General features: G+C 47.0%; 1 protein-coding gene across 1 annotated transcript in view; it reads left to right on the forward strand.

Moving 5' to 3' along the window:
* The window catches only part of LOC142559314 (uncharacterized), a 60,927-nt gene extending 44,496 nt beyond the window's left edge, over positions 1-16,431 (forward strand). The window contains exons 3-6 of the mRNA XM_075670929.1: positions 1,494-1,695; positions 4,380-4,428; positions 16,150-16,253; positions 16,342-16,431. Coding sequence (XP_075527044.1) covers positions 1,494-1,695; positions 4,380-4,428; positions 16,150-16,253; positions 16,342-16,431 — 445 coding nt within the window. The remainder of the gene's footprint in view (positions 1-1,493; positions 1,696-4,379; positions 4,429-16,149; positions 16,254-16,341) is intronic.
* Positions 16,432-16,753: the final 322 nt, after the last annotated feature.

Below are 16,753 nucleotides of genomic sequence, written 5' to 3' on the forward strand. Positions count from 1 at the left end.
AACAAAAGAAAAATAGTTATTTCTGATTCGACGCCTTTTCGCCATTCGCCCTCTGCTACTGGTCAAAAGTTTTTGGGCTGCAGCCACTTCACCTGCATGTCACGCGACGTCACAAAGCCGCGAGGACTCACCGCGTCAAAGTGACGTGTACGCGTTAAAGGTGCATTAATATGCCGAGCAAAAGTGAATTTTCTTCTGAAAGCCGCAAGCTGTTCCGTTCCGGAGGAAATAAAAGATGGCTGCCGCCGATCGTTCAGGCACTGGTTACTCACACCTGCCGGAGAGCATGGATTTGTTTGCGTATAATAAAACTTCTTGCGTGGCCGTATAACGTTTTCGAGAACATTCGGCACATTTGCGACCTCATTCTTCCAACTCTTCTTCGCTGAGCATCTGTTTCAGCCTCATTATTAAGCTGCCGTAGAATGCAGGCGCGATTTTGGACAAGCCACCCCAAGCTAAGTAAGAGAAAGTGGACCAATCACAGGCGCCGGCACCACCCTATTCATCCGGTTATCGAGTGCAGTGGCACAGCCCCATTGAATCCCTCTCCCCTTGAGCGTGCTCATTACCTCTTGTCAGCCAATTAGATAAGATAACCCGCTCAGTGCAGGCAATGTTATTCGTTTGTCCAGCAAATAAAAGTGACCTCCCTTGAAAGAGGAGACCGTTTCATTGGTCTGTTCAGACAACCCTGCGGCTGACCGCCCGATGCTTGCGTCGGCGGTTACACAAATTTGATAAAAACATATTGGAATAGTTTTACGCTATAGGGCCCCTGGTTGCTTTTTTAGAATAAGGGCTAACAAAACGAGTTCTCGTCGATAATAGCATGTCTTAAACCAAGAAGCAAAACGAAATCATGTGCATTCTAATCTTCAACCTGGCACGCGCAATAATGGGAGAGCTTGTTTTGTTCGTCAGCAAGCGGCCAGCGCAAACGCGTAAACACTCGACCTGATTGAACTACATTTCCGTTGCTCAGTCCGCCACTGTTTCTAACCCAGCAGCTGTTCCACACACCTTTAAACCCACTTCACAGGACCCACTTCCCAAGTCATTTAAGTCGTTTTTGAAGAGAATGGGGCGCATTCAACGATAAAGAAAAGTGGTGTAGATATCACAGAAAGCTGCGCTAGTTGGTAAGGATTCATTATGCAATAAAAAGGTGAGACGTGCAGAGAGGACGTAATAGTGGATAAGCTGCGTTCGAGTTGTCCACTTCTCTACTCTTGTGTCCTGTCTGCACGCCTCACCTCTTTTTTGCATAATGGTGTAGATATGCCTGTTTTTTGCAACCAAGCCGTCATGAAATGTAAACGTGGCTTTCTAGAATTTTTTTGTCAGAAACAGGCAGTTTATTCGGAGGCGCGTTCCAACCCATTAGTATCTACTTAAGCCTACTAATAAAGTGATACTTATGTCTAACATGCGTACCATTTCTAAAATTCATCTTTACTATGTGCGACAAATGTGTGCTTCTTTTCTTTCAGATACGAGCATGCGATCAGTAATGGAGGCGCCTATTGCACGATGAAATTTTACAAGCTTAAGCCACTCGCAGTGCTACAAGGCACGAGCGGCATAAGCTACACCGACGATGACGTCAAAAACGACCAAGTTTATGGATCTGGTACATTCTTCAGCTTCGCAATTCGCGCGATAATGGACAGTTACTATGGCGAATCTTTCCAGGTCAGTGCATTCTTTTCATAACCCCACAAGGTGTCAGAGTAAAATTCCACGAACGCTTGCACACATCCGGCGCACATCTTCGGATCTGTGTTGTGCGAACGCTGGTGAACAACTTATTCAATTTCTATATCGGTTCGTCTATTTCGTTCCTGTGGCGTTGCAAGCAAACATACGCAGGCATGCGCTCGACTACACCGTTGCACCGCGTTGTGGGAACCCCGGCGATTAGGTCAAATTGTTGTTTGCCGTTGGTGCGATGGAAGCATATGTCCTATCATTGCCTGACGGTCAGAGCACCAGGCTGCTGTGCTGGGGGACCGAAGCTCGCTCTCAGCTTCGAGAAGAGAATAATTTTTTTTTTCAAAACTGTAAGACTTTCAGAGAAGTGGCGAGAGGTCATGCGAACACAATAAAAAAAGGCTTCATGAAAGAGGAAATAATAACACTCAAGGCCTTTTCACAGCGTAGCGACGTTAACAGTTCTTAAAGCTATCGTCAATGTAGTAACTATCTTTTTATTGGGTCTGTTTCGAGGCTGAAAGTAAATGAACGAGAATTGCAGAGTGGCGTTTTTCTTGGGATGAGGAGGAGAAAATGAAAAGGGAAGGCAGGATGTTAACCAGAAATGGTGGAATGTCCTAAGGTACTCGAGGGGCGAAGCAGCACTACTAGACGTAACTATTACCGTGAGGGCGTCTTCTTTTGCCCGCGTTCCTGCTATCGGTGCTATACTCTGTCACATAATGGGTGATCATATTAAAATTTTGCCCAATATTGAAAAGCACTTGTTGCGGATAGCATAACTCCATTACTCCAGCCGGAATAGTCAAAAGGGCGGACAGGCACGGAGACTGGCCACTTAGTGGCAAACATTCATTATACCCTTCTTAACGAAACAAATTAACGAAAACGAACTAACGTTAATAATAAAGCAACATCAGCAAATTAACGTTACAATTAACGAATTACCGTAACGAATTAACAAACATTTTATGATTAGCTTTTTATTACTGCCCTAAAGCCGTTTTAAGTAATGAATGTGAAGGCAGCAGGCGCATTTTGTATGGCACCCTCATTAAGCTTTTCAATCTTAAAGGGACACTAAGGGGAAAAATAATTTCTTCTACATCAGTAAACTACATTTCTACGATGACAAAAACATCACTCTTACCACGATAAGACGCTTGGTAATCCAGAAGAAGCGCAAGAACAAAAGACTGGTGGCGATGCCTCCTTCAAGGTTCTGCACCTGGTCGCTGTGACGTCATAGATTTTGACGCATCTTCTAGTGCCTCTTTAAGTAAATAGCGGTACATATTGACCACATTGTGTTCTAAAGGAACCAAATATTAAACATGGCAAGTTCCGGGAGCCTTTGCTCAGTCAACCCAGCCCAAGTTCGAAAACATACTTTGGAATCCCTGACGTCACACTGACGTACCGGCGTCGGGGTTTCGGCGCGAAATTCAAATACTGATACTTCGACCTCAATTTTCTCATCTAATAATCAAACTATTATTTTAATATGGCTGCCTGCAGAGTGCTCAAAGAATGTTTTCTTAGACTAAACTGATTTACAGTTTCGCTTTAGTGACCCTTTAAAGGTCGCACCTAATTCGGCATATTTTCGCCAAATTTCAACAATAAATACCCACACTATGAGGAATAAGCATCGCCCTATCATACCACATGGGAATCTCCCCATGCAACGACACCACCCACCATCGTGCATCCCACAATAGGACAGTGGGAGGCCGTCTAGTCCTGCTGGGACCTGTGTAATCACTGACAGCTGGTGTGCCGAGCTCAGCAGGCATCCAAACCGGCAGAATTCCTGCACGGATGACACCCTCCCCCAGGCGCAAGCATGAAAACAAAAGTCAGCTTGCGTTCCTTCTTTCTGTCGTGTTTTTTTTGTTTGGTAGGAAAGTAAGTCTTGTTTCCTCCTCGTTCGCACTATAATTACCTGAATCGCACGCAGGCTTCGATAGCAGATGGAGGACTTGCATACAAAAGGCGAAAGTTGGTGAATGTTTCGGGAATTATAAAGTAAACCAGGGCTTTCTAGTTAAGAATGTGGGCACTTCGCAATTCTAGTCGTAGTTTTACATTCTCCATTGTTCGCCAGCAAGATTAATACACAGGACGTTACGGTGAGTGATGTATAAATAGGCGACGCTTCGCGCACGCGACATTTATTTACAGTATAGTTCTTCGTTACCGATGTCTCACAAGTCCGCCAAATAAGGAGATACATAATTGCGTTTCAGTTTTGGCAGTGTTTATTTCTTCACCGTGGCTACGACGTGACAACATTGTCACAATCTGAAAGTGTTATGAAGACGCAGCTATACTGCGGGAAATTTGTCACCATGTGAAAATTTTAAACAAATAAGATTAGCCACGCAATACCCTTACGAAAAGTCATTTGTACATTGAACGAAAGCCTTAGAAGTTATTCTGCATCATTACTGTTTTTCCATTGTCAGTCCATTTACACGTTATTTTTTGAATCTTCACATGCTCCCCTATACAAAAGAATGTTCCATAAGCAATGGCGTTTGCAACACGGCCAGCCATTTTTGGCGCCGTCAGTGTTTTGTTCATATCGATCGTACACTGATCACATTATATGTTATCTAAGTGACTGCGCACTTATATTATTTTGTTTCTTTTTTCTTCAGGCCATTGTGGACAAACAGGCGCTGAAATATGCAGTATTTCCATGGAGCGGTAAGTACTCTTCCAGGGAGAGCTCGTGGAAATATGGAAATATTTGGTTTATAATAGTGAGCAATTGCTATAAAATATGATTTCACACTAATGTTAGTTAATTCCTAGATTAACAAATTTTATACAGTGTGTTTCTACGGAGAAAACTATTATAAAAAAATTTGAATCACCATCCCGGTCCTGCAAAAACATATGTCCATTGAACCTGTTGAAAACCACAACTACAACAGCTCATGGGTGTGCGATGGTTGATGGCTTTAGAGTAATAGCAGTAATGCTACCTTAGAGTAATGCTAGTAATAGGAGTAATGGTGATTCTGACAGCACGCTGCGAACCTTAGCAGTGCTGCAACAACATTGCAATGAGCTGATAGGTCGGTTATATTTTGGACGAAAGCCTAGGGTCGTCACTCCCGACGTTACAATCTGCAGTCGCCATGGCAGCTTGCCCAACACAAATATTTACAGGGAAACGGATGTGGGGTTGGCTACGTGCTGCGCATTGCACGTAGGTGCAGGAGCGCCTTATCATCAATTATGTGGTTTGGATGCTTGTATTGAGATTGTTGTTTCTTGAAATGTATGTTGTCCGGTTTGTTGTATGCGTAATTGCAAGGAATGTATGCCCTGTTCGCTTCAGTTTGCGGAGTGCTTGTAGCCTCTGCGTTAAGCAGGTATGAGCCATTGCATTGCGCGTATGAGCCATTGATGATAGTTTGCGGTCGATATTATGCCACGAAGAAATCCCTGGATCCTAGCCATAGAGTGCTCCGCTATAAAAAGGGTCATTTTCAAATGAAAGGCCACAGCCGTCAAGGACATGTTCTCAGTTGTGGCGACCACGATGTGAAGGTGATACGCGGCAAATGTACACTAATTCAGAAAAATATATGCATTAACCTTTGAACCTTTGTTTTAGCAGCCTTATCGCGATAGACAAATTGAAGCAAACTCTCCGCACAAGCCATATCAACTTTTGATGTGACCAAATATTATTACCTGCGGAACTGTGGCATGAGAAACTTGGGCTGTCAGAGCACACGAAACATAAAATAAGAAGCTTCAACGAGCACTAGGCCGCACCCTTCCAAGCGGCGTTAGCCTTACGTCAACAAGCAAGGCCAGCGCGCTGTTGGTCCGTGCTCGTCGCTGTTCACTGCTAGTACGTCATACTACGTCACATCTACTGGCCACTAGGCCGGGTATACGTTTGGCTAGGATGTACCCATTACTTGTAGTTGCCAAAATACTTCCCTGTCAATGTTATGCGTGTGCGAGGAGCTTGACCAGTATACATGCAGGATTTGTCAGTTATCCTAATTGTCTTTCATGCTGTACCTTGTCATGCTATACCTATACTCTTTATACTATATCCGCACTCTTCAATAGCAGATATGGAAAGCCAAAAAGGCTGTCCACATACGGAAAGACATCGCGAATAACTACTAACACTTATTTGTGTTCAACAGTTGTGCGACCTTCAAGGCCATCATTAAGGAATGTTGGCCGCTTGAAGAATGTGGTAGGGGACACACAAGACAAATTGTTCGCATAGTGAATGCGCGAAGATTGTTCTCCGTGCTGTCGTCGAAGAATGGCACCATTGAAATATTTTGTCATGTGCCAGAGTTAGAGTGCGAAATTTTAGCCCCGACTCACCCTGCTATGGCTGGCAGCCAGGTATCTCACCTATATAGGCAATCGCCCGACAGTTGCCGAACGCTGGCGGCGGCCACAGGGCTGACTGCGGCTCTGTTCCATTTCTATCGGCATTCTCACCTTATTTCGCAGCTCTGGGTTTTAGCCGAACTCCTTGCACTGTAAATTTACTCGTCCCGAAAGTTGGCGCCCTGTCAACGATATAGGTCTTTGTCACTAAGTTGTCAAATTTAGCACTGTGCTAAGATTTCAAGCGATTTCCCCTTTCTGCATATGGCAGCTTTTTTACCGGCCTGTGTTCAAATATCGAAAAATTTTTATCGACTTTGAAATTATAACACACCTGTTGATGATGCAAGTCAAAAAGTATTTTTATATTCCTGAGGCCTGCTGCAAGCTTCAGCTTTCTTTTCCCGCTCACCAGCTTCATATGGTATGGTATGAAGAACTTTATTTAGGTCCTCAGGGATCAGTCTGGGACTGATGCGGGCTGCTCCTACGTCGGTACAGAGAGGACGAGCCCTTCTGCCGTCACACAGGCCCTCTGGACAGCCCTGAGTTGGTCCGCCAGCACTTCACTGTGCTGCATCCGCTGCCACCACTGTTCACCTCGAGAACCATCACCGGCCAACGCCAAGCAGCGCCACAGCATGTGCTCTAAATCGAGCAAACCCCCACACTTACTACAATAGACTGAAACCCCGCCGTCCGGATTATTGTTATTTATGATGACCAGCCTCATAGAATCACTGTCGATTCTAGTCTATTACGACGACTTCAATCTCACGGAAGTCGGTAATAATGCAACCGCCATGGCGTTGAAGCCGCTTAATGTCATCTTTACCATAGACACGACTACGCAGTTTTTTTTCTCTGAGAATGAAAGTAGTTAAATAATTAGCACAATTTTTATGTCGATAACGAACAGTAAAAAATATTATTTTTCGTATTTGTTGGCGAACACACGCATTTCGCCATGCGTCGACACGTCATTTGCGGGATTTCGTCACTGCGAAGCTCAGCTGGCCGACTGGGCCACATGGTTTTGTGCTTTCAGGAGTACCCTTGCCAAGCTTTGGAGGCATACCGTAGTTTCTTTCAGCAAACAATCTCCGGTCGTTTTCAGTCCAAGCATAATGTTCGCCTAAGGAATCAACGGTTCGTATCCGGAACGTATGGTTTTCTTGGAAACCATTGAATTTGAGAGCTCTTGTCTCGGAAGAAGTTGTATTAGTTAGAAGACCAATGTCGTAAATATACAGCTGGCCATAGCTTTCAGCTGTTGTGGCAGTTCAGAGATATCATGGGTAACATCAACAGCGTTGCTCAATCCGTGAGTCTCCGTGGCAGCCTGGCACGTATACGTGGCCACTGTGGCCAGTCGCTGCGGTGGTGGGTGCAAGTAGTGATAGATTCTTCCACTTGTGCATACGGCAAAGAAGTGGGATGTCTGAGCGGGGTGGTAGCGTCAGCCTAAGAATGTACGGTCACGACAAAGTGCACTTCTTGAATCCGTGGGATTGCGGTTCCGCAGTGAAGTCCTGTCGATGGAATAGAAATATTCTTTCTGAAGCCCTCTGCTTAACGCTGGTTCGTCTAAAACCTGGCTGTTCGCCGACTGCGCCATTGAAGTCAAGAAAAGACACGGAGTGCCGTTCCCTCCTAAACCTGTGTTTTATTCTTCTTCCTGAGGTAAGACATAACAAGCCTCAGTTTGAAGAAAACGTTTAGAAAGCCGTTGTCTGCGAGCTTTGGCCTCCGTTCATTGTTGCCGTTTTTCATCGTGGCCTCGCTGCCTTCGCAATTCGGTTTCTTCGGCTTCTTTTCGACCCTTGGTTGACCCTTGCACATTCGTATAGAGGAGTCAGACACGCGCCGACGACGTTTCCCTTCTGTGTTTAGAATAAGTTTGTTTCGACAAGAGCCGATATGAACACTGAGTTACAATCCCGGCACAATTCCGCCAGGACGATAGCATATAAAACACGAAACACGGCACGTTTTCAATGTCCAAGTCCTCACTCACCAAAGTACAACACATATACCCACGCAAAAGCACAGTTGCACATAAACTAAATGTCACATGTACAAAAGATGTTCCATATATACAGTGTACACAATGGTTACGTACAATGACGATGTGATAGAACACTTTACACAATTTTGCACGAGATGTGTGTATACAAAAATGGTCATGTATACGAGAGCACACACACACACACACACAGAAATCACGGGCACATTTATTCTATGCGCATTAAATAATTACTTCTGATGGCCTGGCTACAAGAACCAGGCTTGTCGAAAATTAGGCCATACGCGTCCATGAGCCACAGACAGGAAACAGCATGACCACTGTCGAAGCAACTCTTCTTCTCTAAGGAAGAACAACTCCTCTGGCAGAAATGACAGTAGCACAGAGTAAAGCCTCGCCAGAAGTGGAAAGAAAGCGCGGTAACGACGTCCCACGGCAACTGCCTCGCACCGGTTACGCCATAGACAAAAGGCCCCCGCAGCAATTAAAGTCGCCCGAAGCAGCACGTGAGTACGACCAGGTGTAATAAAGTGGTTAACTCCAAGGCCACAGAAACCAGTATAGAGGGCCCTCCCGAATATCCCGGCAACGACGCAGTGCAGCAGCGCATGTTTATTGGATTCTTAAAGGGGGCAATTCGGACACAGCGAAGATGGGACAACGCCCTGCCAATCTAGCCTGTCACCAGTTGGAATCCCTTGCCACCCTAGACGCCACATGAAGTCGCGTGGGTGGCCAGGCAGAAATGACTGCGTTATCGCATCCCATGACACATTATTGGAACATGCGGGGCGCGTTCGGGGAACTAGACGAAGCAGTAAGGCTGCCATAGAGTCTACTACACGGGTTTCGAGAACGTCTACATTAGGACATACCTGTTGTATGGGGCGATAAAATGCCACGGGCGTACAGTAAAATGTATGTGCGTGTAAAACTTTTGTCCGCGATTTAAGTGCACCCCCGGTAACATGTAATGAATTTTTTGCGCCAAGAAAATACCAATCGAGTTCACGCGTAGGACACTGATCACGCTGTAACAGGCGGAGCAGAAATCGCAGAGAAAGCAGCCGGAAGCGGACAGACACTGATGGGAACGCGAACCCACCGCGAGAGCGTGGCTGGCCAAGCGCCACGCGACAGACAAGTGCTCTACGGCTCGACCAGAAGAAAGAATCGAGAAAGGACTGCAAGGACCTAGTAACCCGTAATGTTCGCTGTACATGGTGAGAAACCTACAACGCTCGGCCGCAAAATACAGACTGTGCTAAGTACCTTCTTTCTAATAGAGGAAATTATACGCTTGAACTTCTTGGATATTTCATCTTCAAGAATTGAGAGCCTCACAGAGTCTGATATGCCATCATAGGTATAATCAAGGCCTAAAATACGAAAAGAATTGCTCTTTTGTAGACTGAAAAAGGGACTTAGGCGTGTCTGCGGTGAACCAATGAACAAATAACTACATTTTGAAAAATTTAGCGCCGCACCTGAAATATTTCCGTAATCAATGAAAATTCGAAGGCTACGGGTTAAGCTACCTTCATTCCTGAGATATAATGTGATGTCATCAGCGAAGGCTGTCACCTTCACAACACCGCTGCAAGGCAGTGGGTGACCGCATACGTAAGGGTCTCTCACTACTGAGCGCAGAAATGGCTCAACGCTGAGCAGAAATAGTACTGGGGATAGAGCGCACCCTGGACGAACAGCACGATTAACGGCAAATGGTGCACTTTCGTGACCATCAAGGAACAATGTACTTCGGATATTTGAATAAGCATTCCTAATGTGTTCAACAAAATTTGACGAAAAGCAGAACGAGGTCAGCATACTAAATATGTACGTATGTTCAAGGCGATCGAATGCCCTTTCTTGATCTAGTGAAACTAAGAGACCACGTGCTGACCTGGTCACCGTGTATGTCATTATGTCATGCGTAACGAACGAAAGACTGTATTTCTCTGCCAGAGACTGAGCATGCATGACGGTGTCCTAGTAAGGAAGGCATCAGGCTTCCCAAACGCAGGGTGACAGTAGCTGTGAAGGTTTTGTAGTCAACGTTGAGAGAAGCGTGATTGGCCTCCATTCCTCTCGACGAACTGCTGATGGATCGTGCTTAGCTATCAGCACAATACGGCCGTCGCAAAATCTGGACGGAAATTAAAGGTTCTCAAAGGAGCGGCTGATAGCAGATACGAAAGCGGCACCAATATCTTCCCTGAACGTTAGATAAAACTCAACGGATAACCCGTCTGGCCCTGGGGCCAAGCCACGCTTCATGGAAAATAATGTTGCCTTGACTTCATCCGGTGATTGTCGTGCACAAAGACGGTCAGCTGCCGCAGGTGGAACCTGAGGCAGCCGACTAAGCATTGCACGAAATCCTCGAAAGCCAGGGTCTATTTGCGTAGTCGTACGCGGCATGTTTTCAAAATGCGTCAAAAAGAGCGAATAATCACGCGTGGGAGGCGACGTAACAGAAAGTGCTCTTGGGGCCGTAGAACCGAATGCATTCGCCTGTCTAAAAAGCGAGTTTCTTGCAAACCGCAGAACTTCAGGGTGTGCATACGGATTACGTCTGCATCGCCAAGCAGCACCTGACAAAGACGGCGCTGCGATGAGGCGTTGGAAACGCTTCCGTAGCGCACGCTGCCATGACCGCATCAACGGCATCAGTAGATTGACCCGAAATGGAATACAGAACTTCGTTGCAGTATCCGCAAGCTCTTCCGGCATACGTTGTCTGAGTGCACGATCCTTCAACAGAACGATGCAGACGCCACGGCACCTTGAACGCGTCACGTGACACTGGGTCAGATCTAGAAACAGAGGCGTGCAAGACTCTTCACAAGAAGAGCGTTAGCGGGCGTCATGTAGAACGCGAATGTCTAGGCGCTAAGGTTTTACTGATGAGGAAGTAGGGAAGCGAATTTCGAGCTTAACTGGTCTGTGATCGGAAATATAAACAGGGGATGAAGGTAATGTTATCACGTAATAATAATAATAATATCTGGGGTTTTACGTGCCAAAACCACTTTCTTATTATGAGGCACGCCGTAGTGGAGGACTCCGGAAATTTTGACCACCTGGGGTTCTTTAACGTGCACCTAAATCTAAGCACACGGGTGTTTTCGCATTTCGCCCCCATCGAAATGCGGCCGCCGTGGCCGGGATTCGATCCCGCGACCTCGTGTAATGTTATCACATCAGATCGGGTGACATACCGAGCTAAATAGCTTGGCAAATAGGTACGCTCTAACCTGCTTGACGACACGCCGCGTCGCCACGTCCAGGCAACTAAAGAACCGTTAAAAGATCGATCTGTATCCAGCAACGAAACGTGCTGGACAAGGTGACGCCACTCCCGTGCCTTCCAATCATGGCGACCCCAGCCTGGGCCTTGCACATCTGCTCGACTGTCTGAGACGCAGTAAAAATCCTCAACAGGCACCACGTGACGAACTTCCAGGAAATACACGTCCAGGCCGCGAAAATATCGTTGGACTTAATGGCCTGCGAGGGTCCATATATCCACAAGATTCGTAACCTAAATTAATATAGTACGCCCTCAAATGCCAATATTTGCGCTGTCCCACCATAGAAGGCATGACGATCTCACGAGAGAGTTCTGTTGAAATAATAATACCAACTCCACTAGAGCTTGATGTTGCGAATGAGAAAAAACAGTCTAGGTTAAAAGTGCTTTTGAAAGTAAGAACATGTCCAATCGTGAAAAAATTTGTTTCTTGCAAACACAGCATATCACATGTTTTTTTTTTTTGCGCGGGCCACGCTGATAATTTGGGCTTGTTTTGCAGGACTTCGGAACCCTTGTGCGTTTAAATAAATAACGTTCAGGGTGTCCTCCATATTTAATTAAATGTATCACCAAACTGACCTGGTCATGTTGTCCAAGTCGGCGCCCCGGGAATAAGTCCGTGGGTTATGCAGTGCCCACGTCACTTCTTCGACGCTCTCGAAGAAGGCCGAGGTTTTTTGGGCCGCTGTAACTCGGCACTGCGATCCGGGCCGCCGTCCGAGCCAGAAGCTGACGCATGGGAACGTTTCACGTCTCGTGGGGCCGCCATTTCTATGTCGAGTTCATCCAGGCTTGGCGAGAGTTCAACGCTGCTATCAATTCCGAGGCTGAAGCTGTTCTCTGATGAGGAAGATGTCGGTAGCGGTAGGGCGGCGGGATTGATTTCATCGCCGCCGAAAACTTCGGCAGCCGGGGGCTCATTCAGATGTACCGGATGCGGCGTTGTAGGCGATGTAACTGAGGCGGATGAAGCCACAGCAGATTTCGTGGTTGTATCGACCATAGTAATCGCAAGATCAGGTGTTTTGTCTGTGTTTAAAGCCTCGCTGCAATGAGGAGGACTGACAGTAGCAGCCGAAGTGGAGGCGCTGTCGGCCACTGCATGCGTGTCCTGGAAGGCCAGCGAACACGGTGTGTTGCGATTCGCCACTTCACGGTTTTCTTTTTCAGTAGAGGAGGCCGGCGAACGTGACGCGTTGTGACTTCCCGAGCTGCACGCCTCTTATTTTTCATTTGTCGATGCTGGTTGATGTGGTGTCAGGGCAGTTTCTTTGCTCAGTGCGTCACGCGCAGTCGCAACCGCAGCTGACGCCGGCGGTAAGGGTGGGAAGACTCCAGCAGCAGCGTCCGAGTATAAACGCCGCTCACTTCACGCGACCGTAGGGTGACCATCCCCGTAACGCCGACAAGGACGGTCACATCCGTCGCTTTCCTGACCATGGACACCACAACAGCCACGGAACGCTCCGGTGCACTGTGCGCGGTAGTGGTCGCTAGAGCCGCGCCGACGGCACACGCGTTGCAAGCCGTGGTAGTGAAACGTCTCACGATGACCAGAGACTCGCCGATAATTGCGGACCGCGGTTGTAGTACTCACTTCTTTACGAACAAAGCGTGTGCCCGTGAGCACGCCACGTCGTCCGCTCATAAGACCAGCGTTGACAGATAGAACTTTGCCGTATGGTGATAGTGCCTGCTTGAGGACTTCGTTCGGAACGAAGGAGGGCAAAAAGAGGCAGGTTACGTTTCTGACCTGCAGGCTGACGGGAACGAAAGGACAACGCTCGCCATTATTCAAAAGACTAGCGCAAAATAGCAGGGACAAAGACAGAGAAGACGACAGGACGAGTGCTCGTCCTGTCGTATTCTCTGTCTTTGTCCCTGCTATTTTGCGCTAGTCTTTTGAATAATGATGACACACCAACTAGCCCAGTTTTCTGCCGTGATCAACACTCGCCACCGATGACAAGGCAGCCAGCATCGACGATTAGAGTCATCCAAGCCATACTCTTGACGGTGACTTGGAAGTTGAGGCCTCCCATGTGCTGAACGCAGTAGTCCTCACTGAGGACAACCATTGAGGCCGTCGCGTCGACGACGGTCTCGGGACCATTCTCCGTAGGGACGACAACATCGAAGACGTGGGCCTTCGAGGGAGTCCTCGATGCTCTAGGCGCCATGGCATAAGAGGTGGACGTCCCCGACGTGGAACACGCGGGGACGTCAGCAGAAACTCTTAACTGTTGTTCCGTTCTTCTTCTTCTTTCCTCGACAAAAAAGCTGATGATCCTTTCAGCATGGGAAAGCCGCGATCACGGTCAATTGCCTTGCTTCTGCCGCTTCGCACGTAGTATCTTGTTTCTCGCTTGGCAAGCAAACTTGTCCTTAAGCGTTCTTCAATGTGAGGTACGCAATGCTGTTTTGGTTCGTTTTGGATGTTTCTGATGCTAGGTTTGAGCTTCTTCTTTAGTGAATCGTATTCTGTCCGTTGAGCTCCATGGGTGATTTCAGTGGATGCATGCACTATTCCCTTCACTTTGCTGGGTGTTGGTAGCCTCTGCCTTATGGGGGTATGAGCCATTGCATTTTTGCTTGCTTATGGGTGTATGAGCCATTGCTAACGAGGTGTATGAGCCGTTGGAACTTGCTTGCTTACGGGTGTAGGCGCCCTTGCTGACGATGATATTTTTGCACCACTTCACTAGACGCAGCGTATTTTAGGTATGAGCCGTTGCAATGAACCACTTAAGGCATCCGTTCTAATAAATTACCCTGTGCGCTTCTACTTCTAAAACTACCATCTCAGCATGAGGCACGTCAACTGGGGGAGTCAAAATTTATTTTGGCCAGCTGGTGACGTTTTTCTGTGCGCAAAGCATGCAAAACAAAGCAAGGCGCACAAGCGTTTCTGCCTCCATCACATTTTCTAGTGCCAGTACCGCGGCGGGGAAATGAACCGGCCATCTAGTGCCGCACAGAGTCCAGCATGAGGTCAACAATTTAATCCTGGGCCCCTTCGTAGTCGGCGCCCGTGACGGAAGTGCAGCTGCTGTGGCGTTCTGCTGTTGACGAGTATGATCGAGACAGGTGCATTTCACTCAAGTCGTATTGTGAAAGCGCCGTTGTGCGGTGCGTGACTGTAGCCGATGAGCTAGCTTTCCTTTGTAGGCCTCATCATCTCTATTGTTGCGCTCGAACGTGGCTGTTGATTCGCTGAGTAGCTCTGCACTAGAACTCCAACATAGCATTTAAAAGCAACTTTTAAAATGTGGTGCATAGCGCAAGCTGCTGGACCAGTTGGTGCATGATGAACTTCAAAGAGGGGGTACCAGCGAAACACAAAGGACGCGCACACAAGGAGACAGCGTTAGACTCGGATGGACGCAGCAGTCCGTGTCTAGCGCATTCTTCTTGTGTGCGCGTCCTTTGTGTTTCGCTGGAACCCTCTTTTTCAAGTTCTTTCATATTTCTCTCAGCGCCGGAAGGTTCTTCCACTCAGACACAAAGACGACCAATAAATATCGTGCGAGCTTACTTGTACCTTTCAGCATTTACAGGTTTGTTGCACTAAACTGAGCTCTAGTTTTACGTGCCCAAATGCCAAAGGACTGTGCCGCCATAACCAAGAGGCTTTTGAAAGGTTTAGGTACTCAGCACAGGCTCAATCTGCCGTATCCGTTCTGCTGGACACAGCTCGACCACACACGGTTAGGCGCAAAGGATACAAACCCCAATTGCTCGGGTCCATGGTGTCGTAAACCAAGAAGCACCTGCTGACGCAGAGGCCCTAGTGGGGCGCCGTCTATTGTAGGCTTGTGTAATAATTCGACTTTATTTATCCATTATTCAGGAAAAGCCTAAAAATCGCGTTGAATACAAAAAATTCGGGCAGGTTGCATTTGTTCGTCCGTGTCGTACGCATGTCAGCTGTCATGGTTTCCACTGGGTCTGATATGATGACGTCATAGTTGACAGCAAGATATTGCAGTAGGTCACATGTGAAGTTAAGCTTTTTTGGTTGTAAAGAGAGGCGCCGGCGCAGCAAAGGGCGTAGGCGCAGTAGCTATTTCTTTTAATTCGCAGATAACACGATCTAAATGCTGGAGACATGACTTCACACCACTTCACAACTGAAATAAACAATTTCTCTCATCGCACAACAACCGGACCTAAGTGACGAGATGTCGGTGTTGGCTTCCGCAGATTGAGAGCTGCGTGATACTCGTAATAGTGCAGCCTAACGCAGTGACGAGGTGTTTGATGATTCAGACAATAAGCGGACTTGGTTTCTTCAATTTACTTAAGTGCCACTTCTGTCGCAGCACGTAGGCGCAGAATCACGTTGCACTGTTTGCATTTAGTAATCTATAAGAGCGGAAAAACTGTTTATGCAGAACATACCACAATGTAGACGACTAAACAGGTTGTTTTAAGAGATAATAACAATCATGCCATCGGAAGATGTGCCCATGATTTAAAGATTACAAACAAGGTAAATAAGTACTTTCTGTATCACCACATAAACAGTAAACAAAAGTTGTTTTCATGGCGAGAGACGAAAAACGACCGAACGCTGTGAGGCTCATGTTCCTTTATTGCGCCACATTTTTTTTTTCGCACTAGTAGCGTGGATAATATCAGCTAGGACTCACAGTGTATACCTCGATTTACACATGTCCATTCTCGATTTAAAAATTCTTTTGCGCAGGTGTTAGTCACCGGGAGCAAATGGACGAGGGCAAGATGGTGCACCTGTCGAAACACGTAGGAGATGAGGAAGGCACAACAAAATTTCCGACAAGCACTGGACTCGTGAGTCATAACGCATAAGCTAGAATCTCTTTGTCGATATTGGTAGTGAAGGTGATGCTTACACCGTTTATAGCCATTTGTCATGCAGGTCACTAGCCCGAATGCCAGGGCCAACGAAAAATATCAGGCGACAGATAACTTGTACCTGAGGCGCACAGTCTCTCTGATCCAACTGTGATTGAAGGCACAAAAAAAAAAGAATATCACGAATTTAGCCATTTTCTCTCAATTGAAGTGTACAATTTTAAGGAAAAGGGAAATGGAAGAGCACAAAACGCTACTTCCCGCACGTTGGAGCGAAACTCGTACCTTCGCCGTTACCTGCGCGATGCTCCACCAACTGGGCTATGGCGACGGCCGTAGCTCATTGGCGACCCCATCCACGTTCTTGTTTATTTATGTATACGCAGCATAGATCTGGCCCTGGCCGTGTTAGCCAACGCCATTCGTGATCATGGTCGATCATGCGGCAGATTATTTTAAACAATAGGCATGCCATG

This window comes from Dermacentor variabilis, chromosome 10 (assembly GCF_050947875.1).
Source record: "Dermacentor variabilis isolate Ectoservices chromosome 10, ASM5094787v1, whole genome shotgun sequence".
In the NCBI taxonomy this organism is placed as follows: Eukaryota; Metazoa; Arthropoda; class Arachnida; order Ixodida; family Ixodidae; genus Dermacentor; species Dermacentor variabilis.